The following is a 27,302-nucleotide window of genomic DNA, read 5'->3' as shown; positions in this document are numbered from 1 at the left end:
TTTAATGCTGTATTGTTTTTAACACTCGATTGGGAGCCGCCCAGAGTGGCTGGAGACAGTCAGCCAGATGGGCGGGGTATAAATAATAAATTATTATAATATTATTATTATATATCCACTCTTTCATTCCAGGAGTTCAAGATGGTTTGCATGGCTTTCCCTCACCTGCTCCCACACACACACATTTTATCCTGAGAGGCAGGTTAGACTGAGAGACAGTGTCTGGCCCAAGGTCATCTAGCAATCTTCCTGGCTGAGTTAGGATTTGAACTCTGATCTCCACTCCAACCATTACACCACACTGGCTCTCATCATCTAGCCCTTTATGTCTGTGGTTGGCAGAAAATACTGACTTTTCTTTCTTTCTTTCTTTCTTTCTTTCTTTCTTTCTTTCTTTCTTTGTTTTAACCAAGATGGAAATTCACCATCTTCACCATCACCCCTTGGGTGCCCCTGTGCCACTGCCTGCTCCCTCCCTCTGATAGGAAATAACCTCTGAAATCTGGACTGCATCACCAGCTGCTAGGGACCAAGAGAGGGTGCTCACACACGCACACATACATATACAGCAATGCATTATTCTCATGATTTACAATGACCACTCCCCGCATTAAACGGGGGGCGCCCTTTGTGTGGATGCGCGCAGCCCCTGGACCCGGTGCGGCTCCATCAGCACAGGCTTGGCTTCGCCTTCCCCTAGGTAGGATACCTGGAGGTCTCTGCCTACCTCAGTCAGTTGTCCAATCCCGCCTGGGGGAAGCATTGCCAAGGAGACCAGGCCAGGTAGGGGAGGGACTACCTGCCCACACAATAGAGGGAGGATCTATCTTCTTGAATGGGGGGGCATGCAGCCTCCTTCCTCTTTGCAGTGGCAATACCAGGGTTCCCCGTTAAAGGGGTTTCTGAGGGGAGGCTTTGACTGTACACCGAGAGGTCGTCATTGCTCTCCCCTGCGGCGGCGGCGTAACGGGGGCGGCTATCTCTGCTTGAACATATGTTCTCAAGAGCCGGCCCATCCCCCCCCCCACACACACACACACGCTGGATAACCCTGATGTTCCCTTGATCCCTGGCTGGGGACTGGGGAGGGAGAACGCCCAATGCCTGAGCCAAGGTTTACCCACATCTGAACTATAATAAAGTTGTGGCCAATTTAATCCCATAGCACGTTATTTTGAGTTGTTATTCCACATGAGGGGGGGCGCCCAGGGTTGGGGGGCTCTGCCTGTCTACGCAATTTATAAGCAGTTTAAAAATGTACTGACTGCTGAGCATAGATGGGGGGGGGGCATGAAAATCCTGGCCGAAAGCCTTATGAGCCAAAAGGATATGACACAAAGGGAAAAGGAAGGGGAGGGAAGAGGAAACCATGCAAGCTTGGGCACCAGTTCTTAGTTGCATTTATTATCTATTACATTTATGCCCCACCTTTCCTCCAATGAGGTCAAGGTGGTGCATGTGGTTCCCTCCCAAGGTCACACAGTAAACATTATCACAGTACGAAAAGACACATTCCAGCCTGGCATAAAGCAAGGAGTGGTGCTAGGGGAGAGGTGCTGAGGGCCAGGCACGGTGGGATGGAGGGCCTCATTTGCCCCTAGGCTTGAGGTTCCACACCCCTTATGTACAAGGACCGAGGCCTCCTCCTGACTATCTGGTTTGGTCCTCCGTCGTGCCATCTGTGCATCTGTTGAGATGAACACAAGATGCTTCAATGTACCTCTGGACTACTTTTTTCCCTTCCCCTCCTTGTTGATCCAGCTTGCAGACCCTAGAAAGTGACGGAGACTGCTTCCTGCCAGCTTGTTTTCGGCATTTTCCCTACTTCCTCTCTTTTCTTTCTCAGGACCTTGTTAGAACTATTTTGTTTAGGTGATCATGGAAACACAATGAGATTTCACCCTGCCGAGCACATTTTACAGAGCAATACATTGTTACTTCTGCTATATAAATAAGCAGGTCTGTTATCAAAAGGTAACTTTGCTGACATTTCTTTTAATGTGCCAGGTTTGGGGGAGGTATTTTTAAAGCAAACCAGAAGACATTTATTGTTCCCAGATGAGTAAAAGTTAATTGAAATTGCATATTTAAAACCATGAATGGGCTGGGGTCCAGGAAACTGCAGGTGTGCAGCTTAGTGCCACCCTCCTTAAGAACATGCCTAGCAGCTTGGGCACAGGCTTTCTTAAGCATTTCAGTGGAGATTGGTCCATTGGGATGAATGGGGCACTACCCTACCAAGCTGAGCCAGTCCATACTGACTTACTTGCATACTGTTCATTGAGTGGCACTGGCTGTCAGCTTCCTCCTCATTAAGAACATAATGAGAGCCCTGAAGGATCAGGCCAATGGCCAATCTACTTCAGCTTCCTATTGCCATAGTGGCCAACCAGATGCCCATAAGTAGTTTGCAAGCTGGATGTAAAAGCAGCAGCCCTCTGCCTGCCTGCAATTCCCAACAATGCTACTGACAGAACATAGCCATTGTGGCTGGCAGGCACTCATAGCCTGGCCATCTGCAGATTTGGCAAATCCTCTTTTAAAGCCATCCAAGCTGGTAACCCTCACTACATCCTGTGGCAATGAGTTCCATAGTTGAACCATGTGCTGTGTGAACAAGGCTTTAGTACACATATGGCAGCCGCTGTAGGTTAACCATGAAAAATTAGCTTTAGAGATGGGATGGAGGAGAAATTTGGTTTTGTTTGTTTGTATACCACCATATCATAAAAGCAGAGGGCAGTATACAGTGGAGAGGCACAAAACACTAAAGCAATACAAGAAATCGTTATTGTGCCCAGCTCATTTTTATTTTAAGAAAGCTGCAAAGACCTGTCAGCATGAAATGGTCTTCAAGAGATGTCTGAAAGTATGAAACATACCTTGTAGATATTTATCCACATTTATTATGCTATTTTTGTAATATACAAATGATTTGAGAAAACCTGGTATACTTATCTGTATAATATTATTCTTGTTTATTAAACATAGTTTTTAAAAAAATAAAAAAAATGAGGATGCCTGCCAGAACCGGCTTTGACTCACCTGACAATAGGGCATAGGGATCACCTAAAGTGGGGAAGAATACTGCCCTTTTCCCTCCCCTCTCATAATACTAAAGGAACCCAGCATCTTCTAATGAACTGAAATTGTGGAAGATCCGGGACAGTCCAAAGGGAACACTTGTTCACATAGTGATGATATGCAGATGGAAGGAAGATGAAGGGTGGTGTTTCATGACTGCCTCTAGCTTTTAAAGAGAGAATGGTTCTTCCATGGCTCTTACAAGTCACAGTGCTGTTTAAAGGGGTTTAACAGAACCATGCCTCTATTTCTGTGGCTGTTTACTAGTTCGTTCTCTTAGGAGCAAGAATGTTGACCACATTTGTGGTAAAGTGTGTGGTGTTTTCTTATAAAGCCCATTTCCTTCTTATGCATGTGAGTATGGAAGATACTGCCAGACAGCCTTCAACATATAGCAAGAGTGCTGGAGTCCTGTCTAGCCATGTTATATGGGATCAATTCCAATCTGTTACCTCTGAGGATGTGGACAGGCTGCTTGGATGAGTGAAACCGACCACCTGTCTCGAACCTTGCCCATCCTGGCTTATAAAAGCTAGCTGGGGAGGGCTGGGCAATGGACTCTGTGGGGTAGTGAATGCTTCTCTCTGTGAAGGAGCCTTCCCAGACCCACTGAAAGAGGTGGTTATCAAACCGCTTCTTAAAATACCATCATTAGATGCGGCCATTATGGCCAACTATTGCCCGGTCTCAAATATTCCATTCTTGGGCAAGGTGATTGAGTGAGTGGTTGCTGAACAACAGAACAAAACTAACAGACTTTTATAAGACATCTGAAGGCAGCCCTGTTTAGGGAAGCTTTTAATGTTTGACCAACTACTACTACTGTATTTTAATATTTTGTTGGAAGCTGCCCAGAGTGGCTGGGAAACCCAGATAGGCAGGGTATAAATAAATTATTATTATTATTATTATTATTATTATTATTATTATTATTATTATTATCCCTTCAGATGGGGCAGCTGTTATTGCCTATTTTATCTGATTCTACTAATAGATGAATAATAATAATAATAATTTATTAATTATACCCCGCCCATCTGGCTGAGTTTCCCCAGCCACTCTGGGCGGTTCCCAATCAAATGTTAAAAAGAGTACAGCATTTAAAAACAGTACAGCATGTGTGTGCATGTGTCTGTGCACACACCTATAAATTAGATAGATAGAGATTAAATAGATATATTTATTTACATATGTAGTAATTATGTTAAAGGCCCCTGGCACAAAAATCCTTGCACCTCTTTGTCTGAAAACGGGCAGGCTTTATTCCTTCTGAAGCGGCTACTGCACAGTTGACTGTAGGCATAAGGTCCAATCCTGTTAATGTGGGACTTTGGTCCAAACCACATGTTCCTACCGAAGAGCTCTGTTGCTGACCATGTCGTTTGGCCCTTAGGTGAACCCATCTTCTGTTCATTTTAACAGCTACACAGATGCTTTCAGCCACACACACTCATGACCTTGGATCATAGAATCATAGAATCATAGAGTTGGAATAGACCACAAGGGCCATCGAGTCCAACCCCCTGCCAAGCAGGAAACACCATCAGAGCACTCCTGACATATGGTTGTCAAGCCTCTGCTTAAAGACCTCCAAAGGAGGAGACTCCACCACACTCCTTGGCAGCAAATTCCACTGTCAAACAGCTCTTACTGTCAGGAAGTTCTTCCTAATGTTTAGGTGGAATCTTCTTTCTTGTAGTTTGGATCCATTGCTCCGTGTCCGCTTCTCTGGAGCAGCAGAAAACAACCTTTCTCCCTCCTCTATATGACATCCTTTTATATATTTGAACATGGATATCATATCACCCCTTAACCTCTTCTTCTCCAGGCTAAACATGCCCAGCTCCCTTAGCCGTTCCTCATAAGGCATCGTTTCCAGGCCTTTGACCATTTTGGTTGCCCTCCTCTGGACACGTTCCAGTTTGTCAGTGTCCTTTTTGAACTGTGGTGCCCAGAACTGGACACAGTACTCCAGGTGAGATCTGACCAGAGCAGAATACAGTGGCACTATTACTTCCCTTGATCTAGATGCTATACTCCTATTGATGCAGCCCAGAATTGCATTGGCTTTTTTAGCTGCCGTGTCACACTGTTGGCTCATGTCAAGTTTGTGATCAACCAAGACTCCTAGATCCTTTTCACATGTACTGCTCTCAAGCCAGGTGTCACCCATCTTGTATTTGTGCCTCTCTTTTTTTTTCTTTTTTCTTTTTTGCCCAAGTGCAATACTTTACATTTCTCCCTGTTAAAGTTCGTCTTGTTTGTTTTGGATGATACAGAGATGGCGATTTAGGAACGTTTTATGTTCTGGAAAATCTCATTGCACTGTTCTCTTTCCATTGTCAACAAAGATCACCAGCTTCCATTGTTTGATTGTGTTATTTCAGGGATGTGACCATGAAAGTGGTATTCCTATACATACATTGGAAGAGTCCTGTCATAGCCAACGACCAGTTTAGCGGCTGGTTGTGATTAGGAGAGTGAGGAGGCTTCATTCTCTCTCTCTCTCTCTCTCTCTCTCTCTCTCTATCTATCTATCTCTCTCTGTGTGTGTGTGTAGTCTTATAAAAATAATGTATGCCTCAACATGTTTACAAGAGCAATCCCTTTACTTACTTCCCTCCCCCAGCTCCTGGGCTGAGCAGTGATGTGTGTGAATATGGCAGCTCAATATCACAACCCCTTCCCCATGGTTAAGAGTAGGGATGGGGGAGAAACTCAGTTCTGTTGTTGTTGTTGTTGTTGTTGCTGTTGCTGTTGCTGTTGCTGTTGCTGTTGCTGTTGCTGTTGCTGTTGCTGTTGCTGTTGCTGTTTAGTCGTGTCCGACTCTTCATGACCCCATGGACCAGAGCATGCCAGGAACTCCTGCCTTCCACTGCCTCTCACAGTTTGATCAAACTCATGCTGGTAGCTTTGAGAACACTATCCAACCATCTCGTCCTCTGTCGTCCCCTTCTCCTTGTACCCTCAATCTTTCCCAACATCAGGGTCTTTTCCGGGGAGTCTGCTCTTCTCAGAAACTCAGTTCAGTTGCAGTTAAAGGTAAACCTACATGATTTGCACTTTCCCAAACAATACAAGAACCAATACACAGCCATCCTTCGAATTTTGTGCAATTCAGTTCTCTGGCCCCAAACACATCGTGTTAGGGGGCAATTGCTCTGCAAGAAAGTGTATATTAAGCAATATTGCATGCAAACATGTGGATGTTGGGAGAAACTCACAGAAAACTGCTATAGAATTTTCATGAGGACTTAAATCATCATCATCATCATCACAACAACAAACAGATGTGGAGATTGAGAAGTTTGTTCATCTATGCTAAGGAGTTCCTCTTGTGCCCATGACAGCCAGTGTGGTATTTTGGGAAGAGCATCTCACTAGAACAGGGTCACTTGGGTTCAAATCCCCACTCAGCCATCAAACGTGGTGGGTGAGCTTGGGCCAGTCCCTGATTCCCAGCCTAACCTACCTTGCAAAGTTCTTGTGAGGATTAAATGAGGAGAGGGAAAACTATGCAAGGCACCTTGAGCTCCTTAGAGGGAAAAGGTGAGATATAAATAAACAAATAAATGTGGTGCTGCTTTGGCTGCATAAACAACAGTACTCCTAGCCTGAACATCATAAACAGTAGGAATGATTCCTTCCCACAGATGCAACTGGCATGGTGTGCAATTCAACCATCTGGAAAAGCTGCCCACGCTGCTTCAGTGAAAAATTACTGATCCTTCCCCCTTTTTTTTTGCTCATCCAAAAGCTTCGACTTCCTCTCTCCCCTTTAGAAGGGTTTTAGATTCAAATGAATTGTAGAGTTTGGATTGACACAAAACATAGTCATACGCAAAGCCAGAGGCAGCACTTCGAAAATCAAGAAGATGTTTTTCACTAAGGAAAAGGAAGCCAAAACAAAATGATTTTGCAGCCTTCGGGGCGTTGTCAAGTTGTACTTGCTATTTTGAAATGATTGTTGGGGGAAACAGAACTGGTATCTTCATACTGTTGCAGGAAGGCACTGAGATGCTACAGCTTACAGTATGGTTTATCGATGGTTGTAACCCAGCATTTGTCAAATTTTAAGCTTATAGGAAATGCTATTGGTGATTAAGTTTGCTTTTAAAAGTGAACCTACCTAATCCACACTTTCTAAAACTATATGTGAACTACAACACAGCAAACCTTCAAAATTCACACGTCTCCTAATTTTGCAATGCAGCTCTCCAGCAAAGTAGTTTGTACAAAATTGTGCATACGAAGTAAAAGTGTGCATATATTAGTGAAAATAACATACAAAAAAATGCATTATATTAGGAGAAAGTGCTTCAGAAATATATATATGTTATTCAACATTGCATTCGAGTCTGTTTATATATATATCTCAGGATAAATTTCTACTAAGATGCTAATGAATCCTCATGACAACTTTCCAAAAAAACTGAATGAATGAATGAATGAATGAATGAATGAAACAGCAAACTTATGTGGAAAGATGAGAAACCGAAATTGACAGGTTCACCCATCCTGAGGTTGAAGGTGTGCATATAAAAACAGTTTTTCATTTTTTCATGGGTTTTTTCTTAGATTTCCCCCTAAATTGAATTTTTGAATTCTGAATTTATTGCTATTCACGTTTTATGCTGTTTTCTGTTGCATCAATTAAGTGTTTTAAATTTGTTGTTAGCCGCCCTGAGCCCGGTTTTCTGAAACGGGAAGGGCGGGGTATAAATAAAAATTTATTATTATGTTATTATCAGCCCAAATGTAAGTAACCCACCTTTTGCAGCCACCATGGGAAATTATTCATATCCTCCTTTTCCTTTCACAAAAGACTACTGTCTCGTGCAAGTAGGGTCTGCAAAGGCTTGTGGAATTTAAAAGCACATCACTGATAAGCGATTGTATGTCCTCACACTTCTCCGTGACAGATTGTATCAGAGCTTTTTCTAGCCGGCTTCCTGTTTCCTTTGCCCTGAGTGTGCTGAGCCATATTTGTATTCCCCATAAAACACACATCTTCCTCTTGGGGTAGAAATTCCTGTTGAACTTCCCTCTCAAACTACATTAAACAATAGTTTCCTGAGGTCTTTCTTCTTCTTCTTCCTTTTCTTCTCCCTTTTTAAGTAACACATCGTACCATTAATAAATCATCATGCCTGCTCATTGCCAACCATTTAGCATGGCAGGTCTTTATCCAGTCTTACATCTTTAAGTTCTAGGTCTTTGAGTTTTGTGTTTGCTTTCTGTTTTTAATTTACCCAAACAGTGACAGTAATTTCTGGTGCATATTTCAGGAAAATATGGATTTTGAGCAGGAAATCAATGCAAACCCAGTTGCGTGCATGAAGCTTTCGCACATATGAGCACTGTTCATTCAGATGCATGTGGAACAGAGTTTGTTCATCAGAATTCCTGGACTTGTAAAAATAAAAATGTATCAGAATGGGAGAATAGTTTTCTATTAAAAAAGAAAAGCCAAGCCATTATTTCTATTTGTTCAACCTTGGTTCTGTGCTGAGTTCAAGAAATAGAAGCCATAGATAAAGTAGGCACAGACTCATGTACATTAACACTGGTTGCAAGCTCATTTCTGGATCCAGTACAAAGTACTGATGAAGCCTTATACCACTAGTAATACTGGTTGGGGCTGATATTATATATATATGGTACTCTTCCTCCCAAATTTTTCCTCACACCAACCCTGTGAGGTAGGTTAGACTGAGAGATGGTGATTGTTCCAAGGTCACCCAGTGAGTTCATGGGTAAATACGGATCTGAACCCTGGTCTCCCAGGCCAACACTCTAACCACTACACCACACTGGCTCTTACTATCACATGAACAGTTTGTGAACAGGTTACCTGAGAGACTTTTTTTTCACCTACATCAGCCTGCTTGCACACTGTGGTTACCTTCAGAATTTTTCTGAGCAAGGACACAGGACAGGGCCTTTTCAGATGTGGCCCCCTACTTGTGTAGCAGTGGGTTTTCTGATGAATTATGAAAACATTTTTATTTTTGCCCAGCTTGTGGATTTTGCAAGGATTTTATTATTTTCATCTCAGCAAGAGATTCTGTTGGCTCTTTTTAGCTCCCCATTTTTAATCGTATAATTGGTAATGTTTGGATAGCTAATGGCCTGATTCAATGCACATCTGGGCATGCTAACACACACACACCCAACCTTCTTCTCCAGTGTTCCTGGAAAACAAACTTCCTTCCTTCCTTTTTCTTTTCCTTTCCTTTCTTTCCTTCTTTCTTAGCTTCTGCTGCAAATTTTCAGCTAACTGAAGTTTGTTTTATCCAGTTCAGGATCTTCGCCATAACGAGGGTTTTCATTTGAGTTTCTTCCTGCTAAATAGTTTGGAATCTGCAGGTAACAATGATACATTCAAACAGGCCAGGATCAAAAACTGTGATCTGAAGTTTGTCCTACAAAATTGAGCTAAAACTAACCACTGTATGTCATGGTTCTAACAAACTTTCAGCTGTAGTTAGCTGAAAACTAAAGCTGATTCCTCTGATCTGCTCTTTGTGGCTGTGATGTAGGAGGGAAGAGGAGAGCCAGAAGTTTGTTCGCTAAACTATGCTTATGCGACGGGATTGCTAGCATAGCTGACATCTGTGGACACTAGTGTGCTAGCCATTATCTCCATGGAAGGGCTCAACAAATATCCCCTCAAAAGCTAAGTATGCTTCACAAAGCAGCCTGACTCATCCCTGATCTTTTATGTTCCATTTCCTGGAATTAATTATTCTTCCTGTGCCTATAAACACTAACCTCATAACATCTTCAGATGAGTTACATATTCATCCCTTTCAGTCTGAATCAATATTAACCATATAAGAGTAGCTCTTTCTGTTAAATGGAACTCTTAATGCCAAGACAAACAACACTGGTTTAAGCCTCTGTACACGTGCATGAAATTTTCCTCTAATCAATGTGTGCAGAATTCTAGCGTTATATGATGAGCTACTAGAACAAAATATATGGCACTGCCTTATACTCCCACTGATCCATCTCACTCAGTTCTACCCACTCTTCGCTGCATCCCATAAAACTTAACACCCAATCCAGCAGGACAGCTCTACCTCCACAGTCATTACCACCAGGATGGAACTTCTGCATGCAGCCTTGCACACAGAGACAATCGAAAGGACCATTTCCTGAACCCCACCCACCAGTACCACTAGAATATCGGCACCCTGTTTTGGCCAATACACATTGCTATCTGCAAGCATTCCATCTCTAGAGGCTGGCTCACGTGCACTCCCCTCTGTGCAAGTGACTGGGTTGGACCGGGAGGTAAGTGCTATCTGGTCTGGCCCCTGCTAGCTTTAGCTCTCCAGGGTCTCACCCAGGCTACTTATAATCCAGACCCTGTGGCAGCACCTGGTGAGTGCCAGGGTAGATGTATCCTGACAGGCCCCACTGAAACCATGACGTGGGCACTGCCAGTCAGCAGCAAACACTCCCCCAATTGCTGATTGGCAGTCAGGCATATGTCAACATTCCCGGGGGATGGGGCATATCTCATGGGAACCAAAAGACACTCAGCACCAGGAGGCTGCCATTTTTACTATTGCAAACCACCCCAATCTCCAAGCAATGTGAGATCCCAGGGGTTCCAGGCACTTGCCAAGAGTTCAGATTCCTCAAAATGAGGGACAGCAAAGACTGTGGTGTATTTAGGTTCATTTACTCATATATCCATACTGCCTGAGCCTAGGATGTAGGGCTCTCACAGCATTAACACCCTAAGAAGGCCTTGCTTCTCCCATGGCCGCAAGCTTGGATCCCAACAGAAATCAAGCATGTCTGTCTGTCTGTCTGTCTGTCTGTCTGTCTGTCTGTCTCTCTCTCTCTCTCTCTCTCTCTCTCTCTCTCTGGCTTCTGCCTGTGTCTAGCTTCTAGCTCTCTCATATAACTCTGACCTTTTGTCTTTCTAACTACCAGATTGTTGAGGGAGCAGGGCTCACCCATTTGCTTTCTAGCACAGAACCACTTCCTTTGTTACCTTAACAACCCATACTTAGGCCACTGCCAAGAAACTGGCCTGGCTATTCCAGAAGTTGGATTCTTGTTGGAGCCAGGAATTAGAAGGGACTCAGGAAGACAGCCTTTCCTGCCCCGTCCACTGCCCCCCTCAACATTACTTTCCCACCATGCATTGCTGGAGAGCATCTGGCCTAGCATTGCAACATTGGGCATTCTGCAGCGCTGCATTGAGGTTGCAGGTTCAGTCCCTGTATGGGACAGCTGCATATTCCTGCATTTCCGGGGGGGGGGGTGGAATAGAATGTTCTCAGGGTCCCTTTCACCTCTACAATTCCATGAAACCTAGTCCCTCCTCTGCAAGTACGTGTTGAGGTATGTGAGTCTGAAATATTTATGAAATGGAAGAACACAACACCTCCCTCCCAAGTTGAAAAAATGCCACCATGCTGTCATATAATAAAAATTATTATTCATTTCAGTGTGCTGTTTTCTTTCCCTTTTTTTGTTGCTGCTTTCCTTGACTCAGAGATATTTTATTTCTGGTGGTTCTTCATTCATTTTTCTCTAAGGACTTGTAAGTATTTGCATTCTGCATTGCCCAACCCAGTGCCCTATCTACAAGCTCAGGCAAAGAAGAAAAAAGGATAATGTTGTGTTCAAAAAAAAGGGTAACCTAAACAGTCAAGGGAATGGAGCGGCTGCCCTGTGAAGAAGTGTTGCAGCATCTGGGGCTTTTAAGTTTAAAGAAAAGATGAAGAAGAGGCAGCATGGTAGAAGCTTATAAAATTATCCCTCAGCCTATGGGTCTACATGGCTAGGGTGTTCAGAACATTTGCAAAGCATTTGTCCATGATGGCCTACTCAGTGGTGGAGCTTCATGCTCCGGCACTGGGGGGGCAGAGAGCAGGCGGGGGGGCTGATGCGCGTCCCAGGGGCGTGGCACCCCACCGGGATTGCACTGCCGGGGGTGGTGCGCTCCCCCCGCCCTCCTCTTCCTCCGCCAGTGGGCCTACTGTCATCGTAGAGGGATCCCCATGACCCTGTAAAGCCAATCAGATACCCTGTTTTGACTCATGTCCTCCTTTCCCCTTTCCCCAATTGGCTAGAGAGTTCAAAACCTTTCCCTATTGGTCCATGATGGCCTACCGTCATGGTAGAGGGGGTCACATGACCTGGTAAAGCCAATTGAATACCCTGTTTGGCTGAGGGTTCAAAACCTTTTCGTACTGGTCCACATGGCTACGGGTTTCAAACTTCATCCTATTGATCCACGATGGTCTACTGTCATCGCAGAGCAGTCCCGTGGTGCTGTAAAGCCAATCAGATACCCTATTTTGGTCCTGAGGTGCTAAAGTTCTATGCACACTTACAGTGCAGTAAACCTCAATTAACACAGCTGTCGTTTACTGCTAAGTAAATATGGATCAGATTGGTTTCTCATTACGAAATGAAAGTTCTCTCTCCTCTCCCTGACAAGAGCTCTAACATGACTCAAGCTCTTAAAAATATGGCACTTATGGGGAAGACTCTGAGCCATGCCCTCCCTTAGACATGGAGATTATGACAATGGACTTGTGCATTTGAATGGCAGAAAAATGTTTACAAATGTAATATGTAACTGCATATGCCACATGAAATAATATATCATTTATACAAACTCTTGTATTTGGATTTACCTTTTCTCTGTGTCCAGTCGCAACTATACTGTCTGAGATGTTTTAGTTGTATTACAGTAGACCTGCAGCTTGTGCGCATTTAACTTGTGCACATTCAGCTTTATGCGATTGGCAATTTAAAAATAATAATAAAAGGGGGCAGAAAATGGGTGGGCAAAAAGGAAAAGAGACTTTGGTGACCCCAGTCACAGTGAGACTGCAGCATGAAACCTTCAATAGGTCCGTTGCTTTCACTGATGACTCAGAAGGGATTAATAGTGGGTTGAACTGTGGCTATGATTTTGTTTTGTTTTAATTTAATCACACTCAATATGTTAATGGGCTTACCAATGCCAGGATGTCTGTGCTATGAATGACCAGCCATAAGACCCTTTGGGGCAGGCATCCCCAAACTCAGCCCACCAGCTGTTTTGGGACTACAACTCCCATCATACCTAGTTAACAGGACCAGTGGTCAGGGATGATGGGAATTGTAGTCCCAAAACAGCTGGAGGGCCAAGTTTGGCCATGCCTGCATTGGGGTGTTTGTAATGCTAATCCTACTCAGAGTAGACCTATTGAAGTTAATGGACATCTCTGACATAATTACTGAGTAGGAGTAGCATTAGATACAACCCTTTGTTGTTTTTGCTGCAGAAGACTAGCTAGAAATTTCCTCTGGAAAGTACAAATACTTGAAAGATTTTAATCATTCAGAATGGTTCTAAAGTCATACTATTCAGGGTTTTTTTTAACTCATGTATGCCCTCTGCTGGTTAACTAGAGAAAGATGCATTTTAAAAAAATATATCTTCAATTTCTATCTAGCAGGAATGGGAAATACATTGCTCTCCAGATGTTGATCCCAGCAGGGACCGAGAGAATTGTATTCCAGGCAACATCTGGAGGACTGAAGTGTTTTCCCCTCTGCCTTACAAAAACTGATTTTTTTATTTAAAAAAAATACTATATGGAACAATGGTAAAGGTAAAGGGGCCCCTAACCATTAAGTCCAGTCACGGATGACTCTGGGGTTGCAGCGCTCATCTCGCTTTACTGGCCAAGGGAGCCGACATTTGTCTGCAGACAGTTTTTCCTGGTCATGAGGCCAGCATGACTAAGCCGCTTCTGACAAAACCAGAGCAGTGCACAGAAACACCGTTTACCTTCCCGCCGGAGTGGTACCTATTTATGTACTTGCACTTTGACGTGCTTTCGAACTGCTAGGTTGGCAGGAGCTGGGACCGAGCAATGGGAGCTCACCCCTTCACAGGGATTCAAACTGCCAACCTTCTGATCGGCAAGCCCTAGGCTCTGTGGTTTAGACCACAGCACCACCCACGTCTCATGGAACAGGTGTGCTAATTGTTGCACTCCTTTAAAATCTGTGCAGGTGATGGAAAAACCAACACTTAACAGACTTTATAGAGCAAGGGTTAGTGACCTCTGGAAAACCTCCAGCTGTTGTTGCACCAGAACTCCCATTATCCTATACACCTTGGGACTGGGATACCTGAAAGATTGCCCCTTATATAACTAACGAACAGTAGTGTAGCATGGGTTGCAAGCGCCCGGCAAGTTAAGTATTGTGTGGGCCGTTAGCATTCCCTGAGTCCTTTCCACCAGTCCAGTATGGAACCCCTTATCCCATCAACACACATCTATTGTATCCAGTAAGTGTGCTTGGGATCCTAGCCTTCAACATGGAAAGGTGTACATGGGGCAACAATCAGGTGTTTACGAAGCCAGCATACAGTCCTCAGGTATGGCTAGTGGCGGCTCCCTGTTGAGTGTTGCCCAGGCAATTGCTCTGTGGGTGAGAAGCTCCTGCAGATGTCATGTTAGGAGGAGGTCCATTCCATACAATGTAGGAATTTAGTGTCTTGGTACCGACCCATTGGAAATCCCTCCTATTAAATCTTAGGCTGCTGCCATCTGTTTTCTTTTTTTGTGTGTGTCTGCCTACTGAAGACCTTTCCCAGACTGCATGTGTACTGGACCTGCTTTTAGATATTTTACTTGGTTTATTGCCTGTGTGATTGCTTGCCTCCTTTGGGAGGAAGGGTGCGATAGAAATTTAATAAACAAACAAACACCCCTGCCTTGCAGCATCTTAAGGGCCATTGGTTGGTCACCCCTGGTCTACACTGGCAGTGGCTCTCTTTTGTATACAAAGAAGAAGAAGAAATAAACTCATGTGCTTGCCCATTCCTCAAACCAAAGATCCTGTTTCAAAAAGACAATGGTACCAGATATGGGTCAGGGGAAATAAGCCGGTTATTAAAACAGGAAACTAAAGCTTTCCTCTGCCAGCCTTAGTATTTAGCAGCATTCACCACATGAATAGAGGCATCACACACAGGAAGCTTGCCTGCAACTGCTCACAGCTGGCCCACCTGCAGGATGCACAGTGGCAGATCTGGGTTCCAAGGAGTGTTGTTGTTGTTGTTGTTGTTGTTGTTGTTAAAATGTCTATACTGCTCTTCATCCAAAGAGCGCAGGGCAGTTTGCAATATAAAACATACCATAATAACAAACAAAAACAAAAATACACAGACCCAAACACAGTTTAAAAGTCCACAGATTGTTAAATCAGCCAAAGACCTGGGAGGAAAAAGGAATGTCTTCACCTGGCACCTAAAGATATGTAATGAAAGTGCCAAGCAAGCCTCCCTGGGGAGAGCATTACACAAACAGGGAGCCACTGCAGAAAAGACCCGTCCTCATGTGCTTCCAGACCTCTCATGGGGTAGTTCATATGGGGAAAGGTGGTCCTTGAAGTTTTGCGATTCTGAAATGTTTAAGGCTTTATAGGTAAAAACCAACACTTTGAATTGGACAGGGACACTAATTGGCAGCCAGTGCAGCCAGGCCAAGATTGGTGTTATATGTTTAAACCATCTTGCCTTGGTGAACAATTGGGCTGCCAAATTCTGCACCAGCTGAAGTTTCCAACTATCTCCAAAGGCAACCCCATATATAACATGTTTCACTAATCTAACCTAGAGGTTACCAGAGCATAAAGAGCAATAGTTAGGTCTCCCTGTCTAGATAGGGGCACAGCTGGGCCACCAACCAAAGTTGATAGAAAGCATTCTACTCCATTGTGGCCACCAGAGCCTCATGAAACAGCAAATGATCCAGAAAGATTCTTAAGCTATTATGGAGCTACTCCTTCAGAGGAAGTGTAACCCCATCAAGAGCAGACATCATCCCAGCCATCTGGTCTAGGGAGCCACCCACTAGCAGTGCCCCAGTTTTATCTGGATTGAGCTTCAGTTTGTTGACGCTCATCCAGTCCATTACTGAGGCGAGACAACGGTCCTTCATATCCATTGTCACACCTGAAGATGTAAAGGAGAAGTAGAGCTGTGTGTCATCGGCATATTGCTGACAATGTACTCCAAAAACTCTGGATGTCCCTACTCAGCAGTTTCACATAGATGTTAAACAACATAGGGGGCAATATCAAGCCCTGAGAAAGCCCATATTGAAAGTTCCTTGGGACCGAACACTGCCCAAGCATTACCCTCTGGAAGTGAACATCCAAGTAGGACTGGGACCACCACAAAGTGGTAGTACCTACCCCTAACTCAGGCAGCCACTCCAGAAAGATATCAAGGTCAATGGCATCAAAAGTCAAGAATTAACAGGGACACATGTCTCTCCTGACAGAGGTCATTATAAAGAACAACCAAAGCAGGTTCTGTCCCTAAAATCCAACTGAAATGCATCTATAAAATTGGCTTCATCCAACAGAGCCTGGATCTAGTCCATGACCACCTGCTTAAGAACCTTGCCAGAAATTGCTTAGATTTTCCAAATACAGGGAGGGTTTCCTAAGGAGTGGTCTTATCGCTGCATCCTTCAAGCAAGCAGGAACCACCTCCTCTCACAAGAAAACATTAATCACCTCCCTGGCCCAGCCAGCTGTCTCCTCCCCGCTAGTTTTTATCAGCCAAGAGGGCAAAGGGTTCAGAACACAAGCGGTCACTCTGACCGATCCAAGCACTATGTTTGTGTCCTTGGGGCTTACTGAAATTCATCCAACAGGACAAAGTAGTGCCACGTAGCCCCCTCTGCGTAACATCGGAGATAAGGTCTCACCAGATGCAAGTGATTTAGTCTTCAAAATGCTTTGTCAACAAGTTACAGTGAACTACCATTGGTTTTGCTGCTTCCTTTAGGCCAGACCATAAATGGCCCCATGCTACCCAGAAATCTCTGCAGGGTGGCCAAAAGTGCCGAGTTCCACGAGACATTGGGGAGGCTAGTCACATGCATCTGATGTCAAATGTACAACACATACATGTGACTTCACGTGTGTCAGGAGGAGGCAGCGAGGCCTGGCAAGGCCTGCCACCACTGTAGGGAGGCCTAGCATGACCCAGTCCCTCAAGATTCAGGGCATGGACATAGCCTAAGGTGGAGCAGGGACAGCTGCCCCGCCCCAATAAAGTAAATCAATAAAAATACTTAACTGAGTTTCTGCCCCCACTAACATAAAGCCTGGCTATGTCCATGAATGGAGGCACTAAAGCATGTCTTCTTTGCTGCCTTCATTGCCACTAAGTAGGCTTGATCACAAACCCTCATCAGCGTTCAAATCATTTGACCCTTCTTTTGCTTTGTAGATGGTGTTGCAGCTAGGAGGTGCAGGTACAGGTCACAAGACTGCTGCTTCTCTCAGCTGCTAGGGCTGGCTTGAAAGGCTCAACAGGTGCAAGGCCAGCAGGAGTGAGTGGGTAGCTGTGGGTAGTGAGAATATTTCTCCTCTTGCCCCCCCCCCCGATTCTTGCCCAAAACAGCAGTCAGTCTCTTGGTTCCTGGGTTGCCTCACCACCTCTCACGAAACTGGTGCTGCAGTTGGAGCGACTACTGTAGCCAAAGCCACTGCGGGGCGCTCTAGGTTTACTCGCTGTTTTTGGAGAGTTAGAATCTGAAGCGCGCACACCCACTGCCCCGCTCCTAGCTCCTGCCAGCACCAGGGGCTTTTGTGAGCGAGAGAAAGCTCGCCAAGGGGCTGGGGCTTGTGCGCTTTCGTGGGTTCCTGTTGCTGGAGCCTGGGAAAAGCAGCTGTGGAAGGTACAGCAATGCCTTGAAGAAACACTGAGAAGGCGTTTAGGTGCGCGGGGGCTATGTGTGCGTGCAGGTGAAATAGAAGTAGGGCCATCCCTAGCTTAGGGATTATGCACACATTCCCCCCTCCCTATTTACAGGCAGAACTTTAACGCTCCTTGTCGGAGCGCAAAAAGTCCCGCTCTTTAAATCTGAATAAGAGCAAACGTCAATGCAAGAGAAGGGGCGATTTGTCACCACCTGGGCAGTATGTGCACTCTCCCTTTCTCGCTGGCTTGGAAAGTTGTTTTTTCTTCCCCCTCTCCTGCCTTGTGGGCTTCTCCTCGCTGCTCTGATTGGCTCTCTCAATGCTCAGTGGGGCTTGCTTCGGAGCGGGGGGGGGGGCGCGGATGGGGACAGGCGAAGATCGACCTAACCCAGTTGCGCCGACCTTTGCTTTGTTTGAAAGCTTTGCAGTTTCAAAGGAACCAGGTTTATGCAATAGCATAAACCGGTCAATCGCAGAACCAGTCAAGCAGAGAGAAACGCGTGGCAGTTTCTGAGCGGAGCGTTGTGGGGAGGGAGGAAAAGACGCATCCGATTCCATTCATTTATTGGTGATTTGAGGGCACGACCAACGGAGCAGTTCTCGGGTCCTCTGAGGCGTTTGCGCAGGAGAATTTCCCAAGAACACACCTTTTCAGTGGAGGTTTTTATTAACTCACGGCAACTGGAAAAATAAATAAATCACCGCCTGTGCGATTCCACGTCCAACAACTGACCATTTCTGTGTGGTGGTGGTGGTGGTGGTGTGGTTTAGAGTGTTGGAATAGGATCAGGGTTCGAATCCCCACTCCGCCATGAAGCTTACGGGGTGACCTTAGGCTAGTCATTTCCTCTCAGCCCAACCACAAACCTTTGTGGAAAAAGAGAGCAATGCGCCATCTTGAGCTCAGGTGGGATAGAAACGCAATAAATAAATCTCTAAGGCGTGTTTTAAAAACACCTTTTTGTATAACATCATTAAAGTTGGCTTTCAGAGCTCCAAAGGATTCTGGGGCGCTGCTCCCTGATGTGGGGCTTACCCTATTCAGGATGTCTGGGGGTTTCGGCTGGATGATTTTCCGTATCACCCCAGACTATTAAATAAACTGCCACCATCGATGTTTTTTGCAAAGCATATGTGCTCTCGCTGCCTGGGTAACACTGACCAGCCAGGTCTACTCGGAAGCAACCCTTCCTCGCTGCAATGAGGCGGGCTTCCTAGCCAGCGCGCTTGCTGAGGATAGCAGCCCCTTCATATCCTACGTTTCGGTTACGTACTTTTGTTTTTAAAGCACAAATAAGAAAAAGTTTCACTTCCCTATCGGAAATCGGGGACGAACGTTGAGCATCGGATCGCTTCGGGAGATGAACTTGGGGGAGATTCAGCCTCCTCGCTACCTGGGGTTTTGTTTTTGGATCAGCTAAATCAGTGGGCAAAGAGCAGTTTTGTGGCTGCAGAACTAGATCTCTCCTCCCCATCCGCATCCCCCCCCCCCAGCCTTGAACTAAAAGCAGCATGCGCGCGCACACAGCATTTTAAATAACACATCTTTCTGCTCTCCCCATCCTGCTTTTCCTAAGCGTCAAAATTATGGACTATTCTCCGATTCTCCCCTGCAGTAGTTAGAAATATATTCCCTTTTTTTAAAATCATTACTGACGACTTGGGAGCCAGGATTTAACGTTTATCAAAGGCTGTTTCATTTAACGTGATGTTGTATATGCCATGTGAATTCATGGTTGTGAAGCGAAAGCCAAGAACAGTTTAAAATGTTTCAGTTTGAATTTTCTTTTTTTCCTCCTCAGCCAATTCGGTCCTTTTCCAATCCAGCATGGAAACATGCAACTGGCATGTGATTAAATGTTCTTTTTAGTATGGTTTTTATTAACTATCTGTGTTATGGAGTGATTGGAATTCAGGTGTCACTTGACAGCACCTTCCTATGCATCTCTACGCAGAAGTCCTGCTGAGTTCAATGGGACTTACTCCCAGGTAAATTGCCGTAGGACTGCAGCCTAATCTATTTACTATTTCATGTCCCTGCTTTGTCAAGTGCACTTTACAGATATGGCCCACAAAAGACTGTGGCACAATGCATTTGCTAAATTTTAAAATGCCACCAGGATCTTTGCGACTTTATTAAAGAAGCAACAACGCAGTTCTAGCCGTGCTTACTCAGAAGTAAAGGAAGTTAACGGGGCTTGCTTCCACATAAGCTGGGCTAGGACTGCAGCCTTGAATGGGGAGTTGTGCTCATGTAAACATTTACAAATTGACTGCTTGTAGAGAAGGTAACAGTCATGTACTCGCTTATTCGGGGAGGGCATAATGGCTGTGAATTTGTAAGTTTTCCGTTTAGAAGTAATGAAATAAGTAATGAAAACAGATTTTGGGAAGCTGGTCTGGTTTATTGTTTTACTCATATATGGCAGGGTTGTTGTTTTTTTGTTATTTATAGAGACTGCAAGTGCTGCTTAAAATTTGAGTTAAATGCTGATGAGGGCTGAGATTTTCCGAGCTCTTACTCTTAAGAGGGACAACCTGCAAATTACTGTGATGGATTCCCCAAAACTGTTGAGGACTGTGTTGCTGGACAACTCCTGTAGTCCCTGCCTATTGGCCCTGGCTGGAATTCATGTGTTTAAATGTCCAACAATTTCTGGAGATCCAGACTAGCCACCACCAATCTAACCCAGCAGTTTATTGCAAGAAGCAGTGGTTTTCCAGAGTCTCAGAGTGGTCTTTAGACTCCTTTTCCTAAGCAGAGATGTGAACAGGATGGACACAGTGGAATTCAGTGTCTCAGAATGTAGTGGTCACCAGCTTAGACTTCAAGAGTAGACAAGCTCAGTGGGTAGAGCATGACTCAGGGTTGTGAGTACAAACCCCATGTTGAGCAGAAGATTCCTGCATTGCAGGGAGTTGGACTAAATGACCCTTATGGTCCCTTCCAACTCCACAATTTTAAGATTCTATGGTTAAGGCTATCAAACACTAGTCATGAAGGCTATGTGCTACTGTCAAGGGGGCAAGGCAGTGAGTGTGTTGGATTGGTCCTGCTGGTGTGCCTGCACCATGCCAGCCACTCCACTGGCTGCTACCTCTAGGCATGTAGCAATCTTATTCACAGTGGCATTCTTGTGTCTGTCTTGTTTGCAAGGACCATGCAAATTTGCCGAAAGTGACTCAGTATGTTGGTGGGGCTGTGGAGAAGGCAGGAGGCAAAGAGGTGATTCTTCCCTGTTGCTTTCATTGTATTAAAAACCACCCATAAGTAACAACGGGAGAGGCACCATTCTCCCTCAGTGGTAAAATGTCTTGCAACTGCTGGAGGCTGTCAGTAACATGCAAGTGGAAAACGTACTGTAGGAATGCTGACCCCCAACTCCACAATGTGCAGCCAGTGAATTGAGAATTGGCACATCAAGAGAAACTTGCCATTACTTCATTGCAGAAGAGAATCTCTACATGCAGAGTGTTAAGCTGGGCCACTAAAACTACATATGCATCATACCCAGTTGTTTTGGTATGCTTTCTGCAAATAGGGCAGCTATGACAGGACACTGACATGTTTTGTATAGAAGCTGCTTGAGGTGTCAAATGGAATCACAGGATTCTAGAGTTGGAAGTGATCCTGAGGGTAATCTAGTTCAACCCGCCGCAATGCAGGAATCTCAGGTAAATCATATATGAAAAATGAGGTGTGTGCCAAATTCTGGGAAACTGGCACTGAAATCAGAACTGGCGGTGGATTACGTTAATTTAGAAAGTACATTTATGTGACTCCATCCAAGTAAAGAGTAAAATCATTTGGAAATTTGTAACCTGTCAAATCCTGTAGTGTGAAGAAGTTTCCCCCCAGTCTTGATATAGAAGAGCAACTTGTTACAAACTCCGAAAGCTCTCAGGCTAGCTATCCAAGGTGAAAAACAGATGGAACAAGTCTGAGACCATCTTGTCTTCCGAGCCTTTTCGACTTGGCCTGGGAGGGAAGAGGCCTGACTACAACTACAAAAACTGAGGCTGCTGAACAGACTCTTGGGCTGGGGTGTTTTTGGGGGATAGGGGGTGTTGCTGTTGTTCTTAGTGCCTTTATTTTACATCTTGTGATTCAGCTGGAAATTGTTCAGCTTGGTTGTGTATTTTTTGATTCTTTTTATTGTTTATGACTTTTGCCATGTTGCAGTTATGCATTTTTTTAGGTTGTAAGCAGTCTTGAATATGGAACTATGGAAAGGCGGCATACAATATTATGCACATATATGTGTATATATGTGATTCATCTTGTGTCATGTATTATGGATAGAAGTCAATTACACAAGGTCTCACCGGAAACAATGGAAACTTAAATCCCACTGATTTCAATGGATAGTACCTATACATTCTTAGTTTGCTATTGGTTCTTATTTTCAAGAAAGTGTGCATCAGAATGCAACATCGATCATTATTAAGTTTTGATAAGATTGTATGCATATGCCCACAATTACAGTAGCAACACAGAATCAGAACAGTTTAAATCAGACCAACTTAATACAGGTGCTAGGGCTTCTGCAGAGCTTGGACTTTCAACAACTTTAATGAACACCAGTGAACAGCTTATATCCCTAAAAATTCTTTTCTCTTGATGAGCTTGATAAATACAATTACAATTCGGGCAGGTAGGAGAATGGGGGGTGGGGAGAAGACACAAAGTTATCTTCAGTTAAAGAAATGTTTACACCAATCATCATTGCATAACATCTCTACTTTAAATTATTAACCCAATTAGTGCTTTATTCACATTTTAAAAACTTGTACAATTTATTACAAATATAAAACAGTGCATTTTCCATACATTATCCCAATTCTGAGACAAAAACGCAAAAGACATGGAAAAAGCTTTAATTTTTATAAACATAACATTTGCACCATTCATACTCTTTTTTATTTTCTCCTCTACCCTTGATTCAAAAAGATCAAACTTACAACATACTGTAGGTTTATTTTTATTCAAAAAGTTACTTGTCTCAAGACATAAATACAAATCAGAAAACAGTACAATTAGGACAATAGAATGTGGAGGACAACAGGTTAAGGTAAATATATAAAACATTTTTAGTTTGAAAACATAAAGCTGTAAGAACTGCTTTCACAAAGAAACACTCCTTCAAGAGTAAGAAAAAAATCAGCTTAAGTTTAAATCATATATACAGTCCTTTCAGCAGTTCTATTTAAATGCAGTGGTGTAGAGAAGGGGGAAATATAGGCAGTACGTTTTTAGACATGATAATATGAAGCTAGGCAGATTGGCTCCGTGTGTTCATTAACCCATGATTTTTCAAAATAATTATGTCATCACGATACTTTAGAAAACCTATGGTTTATGGCTACCACAGCCCACAATTTGATTTTTTGAGTGAATAAGAGGCCTTTTTAAAAATATTTGCTTATCTGAGGAAGTTATTGTATTGCAAGCATTTTAAGGCGCATGGAATGATTAGAAATTATATACCTCAAGAGCTGAGAGACAACTGACAAAAAATATACATATGTAATATAAGTTAACATTTCCTTTAAAGTGATGTGTAGCTGCCTAAGCCTTGCAGTGAGTTGATGTCAAAATGGCATAGATCCATGTTTTTATTTAGAATGGTTAAATTTAATTGTGAAAAAGTCATGAAATGAAATTTAAAGCTTAGCTTTCAAAGAATATTATGGGGGGAATTGATGAATTCTATTATCCAATTTAATTTACATACAGAGGAAATGTACTGTAACCTGTTAGAAGTATTAACCTGAAGACTGCTTGCAAAGACAGAGATAGATAAACCAATATAAAATACAAAATTAAAAATCATTTTTAAAGCATGAGTTTTCATGCTCATCTATTTTTAAACATTGTTAAACTTTCAATATATTTCTGAAACCTCATAATTTTTAAGTTGGAATTTAAAAGTAAGAAAAAACTAAACAAACTGCGCAATTATAAAATCAGCACCAATTTATATATATATATATATATGTATGTATATTTATATATATATATTTATTTTATTTAGAATTTAGACCCCTATTCCCACACTCTAATAAGCTGTATATTTTTTGTTTAGATTTTTTTTTTCTGCAAACATACTACAATAAGCTTCTTTATTTGGAGACAAAATACAGTGGCACTACTGGAAGGAATTTCACAACATTACATTTTTCTTAAAGGACAAGCAAACTCTCAGGGTCATAAATGGGTAAGCAGGATTGATCTCAGTGCTTTCTGGCAGTTTATGGTTTCTGAATATTTCATGAATATGCAATAAGCAAGTTTTGGGAGGCTTGGGCATTTTAGGTCCTAAAATAGCTTTTGAGTAAAACAATCAGATTGTAAGTTTATTTCTCTCTATGATTATTGTAAGTTAACCAATGCTTCAGTTGACCAACATTTATAGCATTTCGCTGAAAATGCTTCAAGTCCCTTCCAACAATTCAATAATTCTCGGAACCATCCCATCATTTCAGCTCATAATTTCAACAGTAATCTAGAATAAGTCATGATTATTTGAATTCTATCAGAAAAATCATAAAGAGGAGGGCTTGAAAATGCACCAAGCCCCTATCCAACAGCTACGAATTTCAAAAAAGTGATTATTTACTATGATTTGGAAATAAACTAATATTACATAAATAAAATACTGGTTTGCCAACAGAAACTGTAGCTTATCCTCAAGTTGTTTACTTGTCCTTTATGTTTCAGGCAAACAAAACTGCCTCTTAAATGTACTGGATCTTGTAAGCACATCATTCTCCTTAGAGAAAAAATCTTATTTAGAATATCGCTGTATCTACCACATGTTTTTTTTATTTTAAAAATCTCTTCCACATTAGAAAACAACTTCAGCATGGTGTTATCGGTTGTACTGGAATTAAAACATTGATACCCCAAGAACCTAGAAGAGAGGGGGGAAATGTATGAAGGTGAGATCAGGTTGTAATTTTTTTTTTCACCAGTGTCTACAGCAGTTAATATCTATAAACAGAAAATACTTTTAGTGTATATACCAGCAGTGTGAAGCTGTCTGCCAGGCCTCTTATCATACAACATCCACTGAGAAAGGGGAGCCCAAGTGTAGATGCTAAATCGCTGCTTGCCCTATCTGGGGAACTCTTTCTCAGTGCAAGCCAATCAGAGTGGAAAGAGAGAATGGGGTTGAGTTTGTGTGTACATTTTGGCCTTGGGACACTTTGGGCGCTGGTCTCACCTGCTTTGGGCATGATGCCCCCAACCCCTTTCCCCTGAGGGAGATTAGCCTGAAGCAGGGAGTCCCACATCCCAGTAATACTAAGTAGAAAATAGAGCATTGCAACTTTTTCCTCTTTTCCTCGTGATGAAATTGGGTTAGTGGAAATATATAAAGAACTGCAAATCCAGAAGGTAATGCAGCTTATTCATATTTAAGCTACAACGTATTTAAGCTACATGCAGAAGAAATGTAATGCAAATAATTTCAATTGGGTTGAGAACACCAAGACAATATTTAACATGAATCTGTAGAATACAGAAAGCAGGTCACTAGAAGTGAAGACTTTTCATTTTTCCAACTGTGGTTACATTAGAATTATTAGAACTGTACTAAAAAATATTTATGTTTAGAGAAAGCAAGGGTAAACTTTGAATCAACGTGCATTTCTTTATATACACATTTCCGTATCTACCAGTTGTTTCCCTTTCAGGTGCCTATGCTAGAAGAACAATGAAATAGAACTTATGGCTTGGAGGGAAAAGTAAAAAGAAGTCTAGTAAAGGTTATTGTTTCCTTCTGAAATTAAAAGCCAAAGTCTATTTCTAAAAACTATGTATTCACATTCAAGTAGGTAGCCGTGTTGGTCTGACACAATCAAAATATATAAAAAAATTGTCCTGTAGCACCTTAGAGACCAACTAAGTTTGTTTTTGGTATAAGCTTTGTGTGCATGCACACTTCTTCAGAAGCTGTACTTACAGCTACCACAAGACTTTTTGATCAAATAATTTAGTATCTACTGCCATCTTGTGGTGCAATTGATAAAATGCTGCTACTTTTCCAATTCAAGCAAAAGGAACTGACTGATTTACTCTAGGCCAGCATTCCTTGGTGCACCTTCCACTTTGGCACCAATCCGCTGTGACACCAATCCACCCCTGCTGCTGTTCCCTCAATCCTACCTATCCCCATGCTCCCCAGAATGGAAGGCAATGGCACTTTTGTAAGAGAGATGTTCATTTGCCATACGCAGCAGGTCGCTGCTATCTTAAACCCCTCAAATGCATGGTGTTGACTTTAAGCAGTGCATTTGGGGGACCCAAGATTACAGCTGCCTACAAAAAAAATATTCCGTTACTTCCGGGTCACCGTAGAGCACAACCCGAAAATACTTATCCTGAAGCGTATTTATCCCGAGGTATGACTGTAATACATTTGTTTTTACATTGGAAAGATACTCTCTAGGAGAAAGGTTCTGTGGTGTTTAGTCTCTTATTTTTTATTGTAACTTTTTTCTATTTTAATGGGTCCATTTTAACGAGTAGTCAAAATTTGTGATTCTGTGCCTCATCTCACTATGAGCTTCAGGGGCACTAGAACTGTAACTAGAGGTCAGGAACAATTCCCCTACTAGCTACAAACTCAGGAGGAAGGGGCAGCCCATTTCATGGCAACCTTCAGGCTCAACTGGGAGTACTTCTGGAATGAATGCAGAATTTATGTGCTAGCACCTTCCAAGCTCTGAGCCAAGGAGAAGGTCCTTATCACAGCTGCCAAGGAGGAAGTGATGTTTGCCCTGACAAACTAATTTGTAGATCATCAAATATTGCAATTAAATACATTACCCAGCTTGTCATATCACACTTACAGATTCATCCATGATTGAAGCAGGATCAAAGAAATCTGGCTTTAGCTCTGTTCTCTCTCTCCTGTTCTTTGATGGTGGCTGAAAAGCAAACCAAGTATCATCATATTTGGATGTTTGTTTATGCAATCTGCTTAGACCGTCTAAAATTAATACACATACTTCTATGAGTTTTATTTAAAATGTGTCAGCCAGTGAATAAAATCTAGAGATCTGTTAACATTTAATTTAGTTGACGTACTAGACAAAGAAATGGTGCATCCAGATTTAGTTAGCACAAAAGCAACATTTGCAGCAGAGTCCTAAAACCTGCTGTGGCAGAATCAGTGCAATGCTATAGCCATCTTATGAAGACAGATACAGCAGCGGAAAAGCTTTAAGATAGCAGTAATTGATTTTTCTTACTAAATCTATGTCCATGGTATCGAAATCCATGCCTTCATTGAGATCTTCAATGCGCCCTTCTGATGACATCATCACATCTTCCACAATTGGCTCCTCGTCATCCTCCATTAGACTTGTGCCACGTCGACTGATATTTAAATATTAATACAGAATTTTAACTTAGTCGTGTAATACATATAACTGTTATATAAAAAATCCATTGGCAT

At 42.9% G+C, this 27,302-nt stretch overlaps 1 protein-coding gene and 1 long non-coding RNA gene across 9 annotated transcripts in view; one reads left to right on the top strand and one right to left on the bottom strand.

Moving 5' to 3' along the window:
- The window catches only part of LOC310698943, a 273,173-nt gene that overhangs the window by 98,412 nt on the left and 147,459 nt on the right, over nucleotides 1-27,302 (top strand). The window lies entirely within an intron of this gene.
- The window catches only part of STAG2 (STAG2 cohesin complex component), a 62,833-nt gene continuing 57,912 nt past the window's right edge, over nucleotides 22,382-27,302 (bottom strand). For 7 of the 8 annotated variants that reach the window (XM_083486231.1, XM_083486232.1, XM_083486235.1 and 4 more), the window contains 3 exons: nucleotides 27,097-27,223; nucleotides 26,695-26,772; nucleotides 22,382-24,752 (listed from right to left, as the gene is read on the bottom strand). In XM_083486231.1, the coding sequence (XP_083342357.1) occupies nucleotides 24,729-24,752; nucleotides 26,695-26,772; nucleotides 27,097-27,223 (229 nt within the window). In that variant the 3' untranslated portion in view covers nucleotides 22,382-24,728. Of the gene's footprint in view, nucleotides 24,753-26,694; nucleotides 26,773-27,096; nucleotides 27,229-27,302 lie in introns of all 8 variants that reach the window. The other variant, XM_083486230.1, reaches the window with a different exon arrangement.

The sequence above is a fragment of the Podarcis liolepis genome (genome assembly GCF_965112155.1).
Source record: "Podarcis liolepis genome assembly, chromosome: Z".
Lineage (NCBI taxonomy): Eukaryota > Metazoa > Chordata > Lepidosauria > Squamata > Lacertidae > Podarcis > Podarcis liolepis.
Note: the sequence above shows the minus strand (reverse complement) of the source record. Positions and strands in the feature narration are given on the sequence as shown.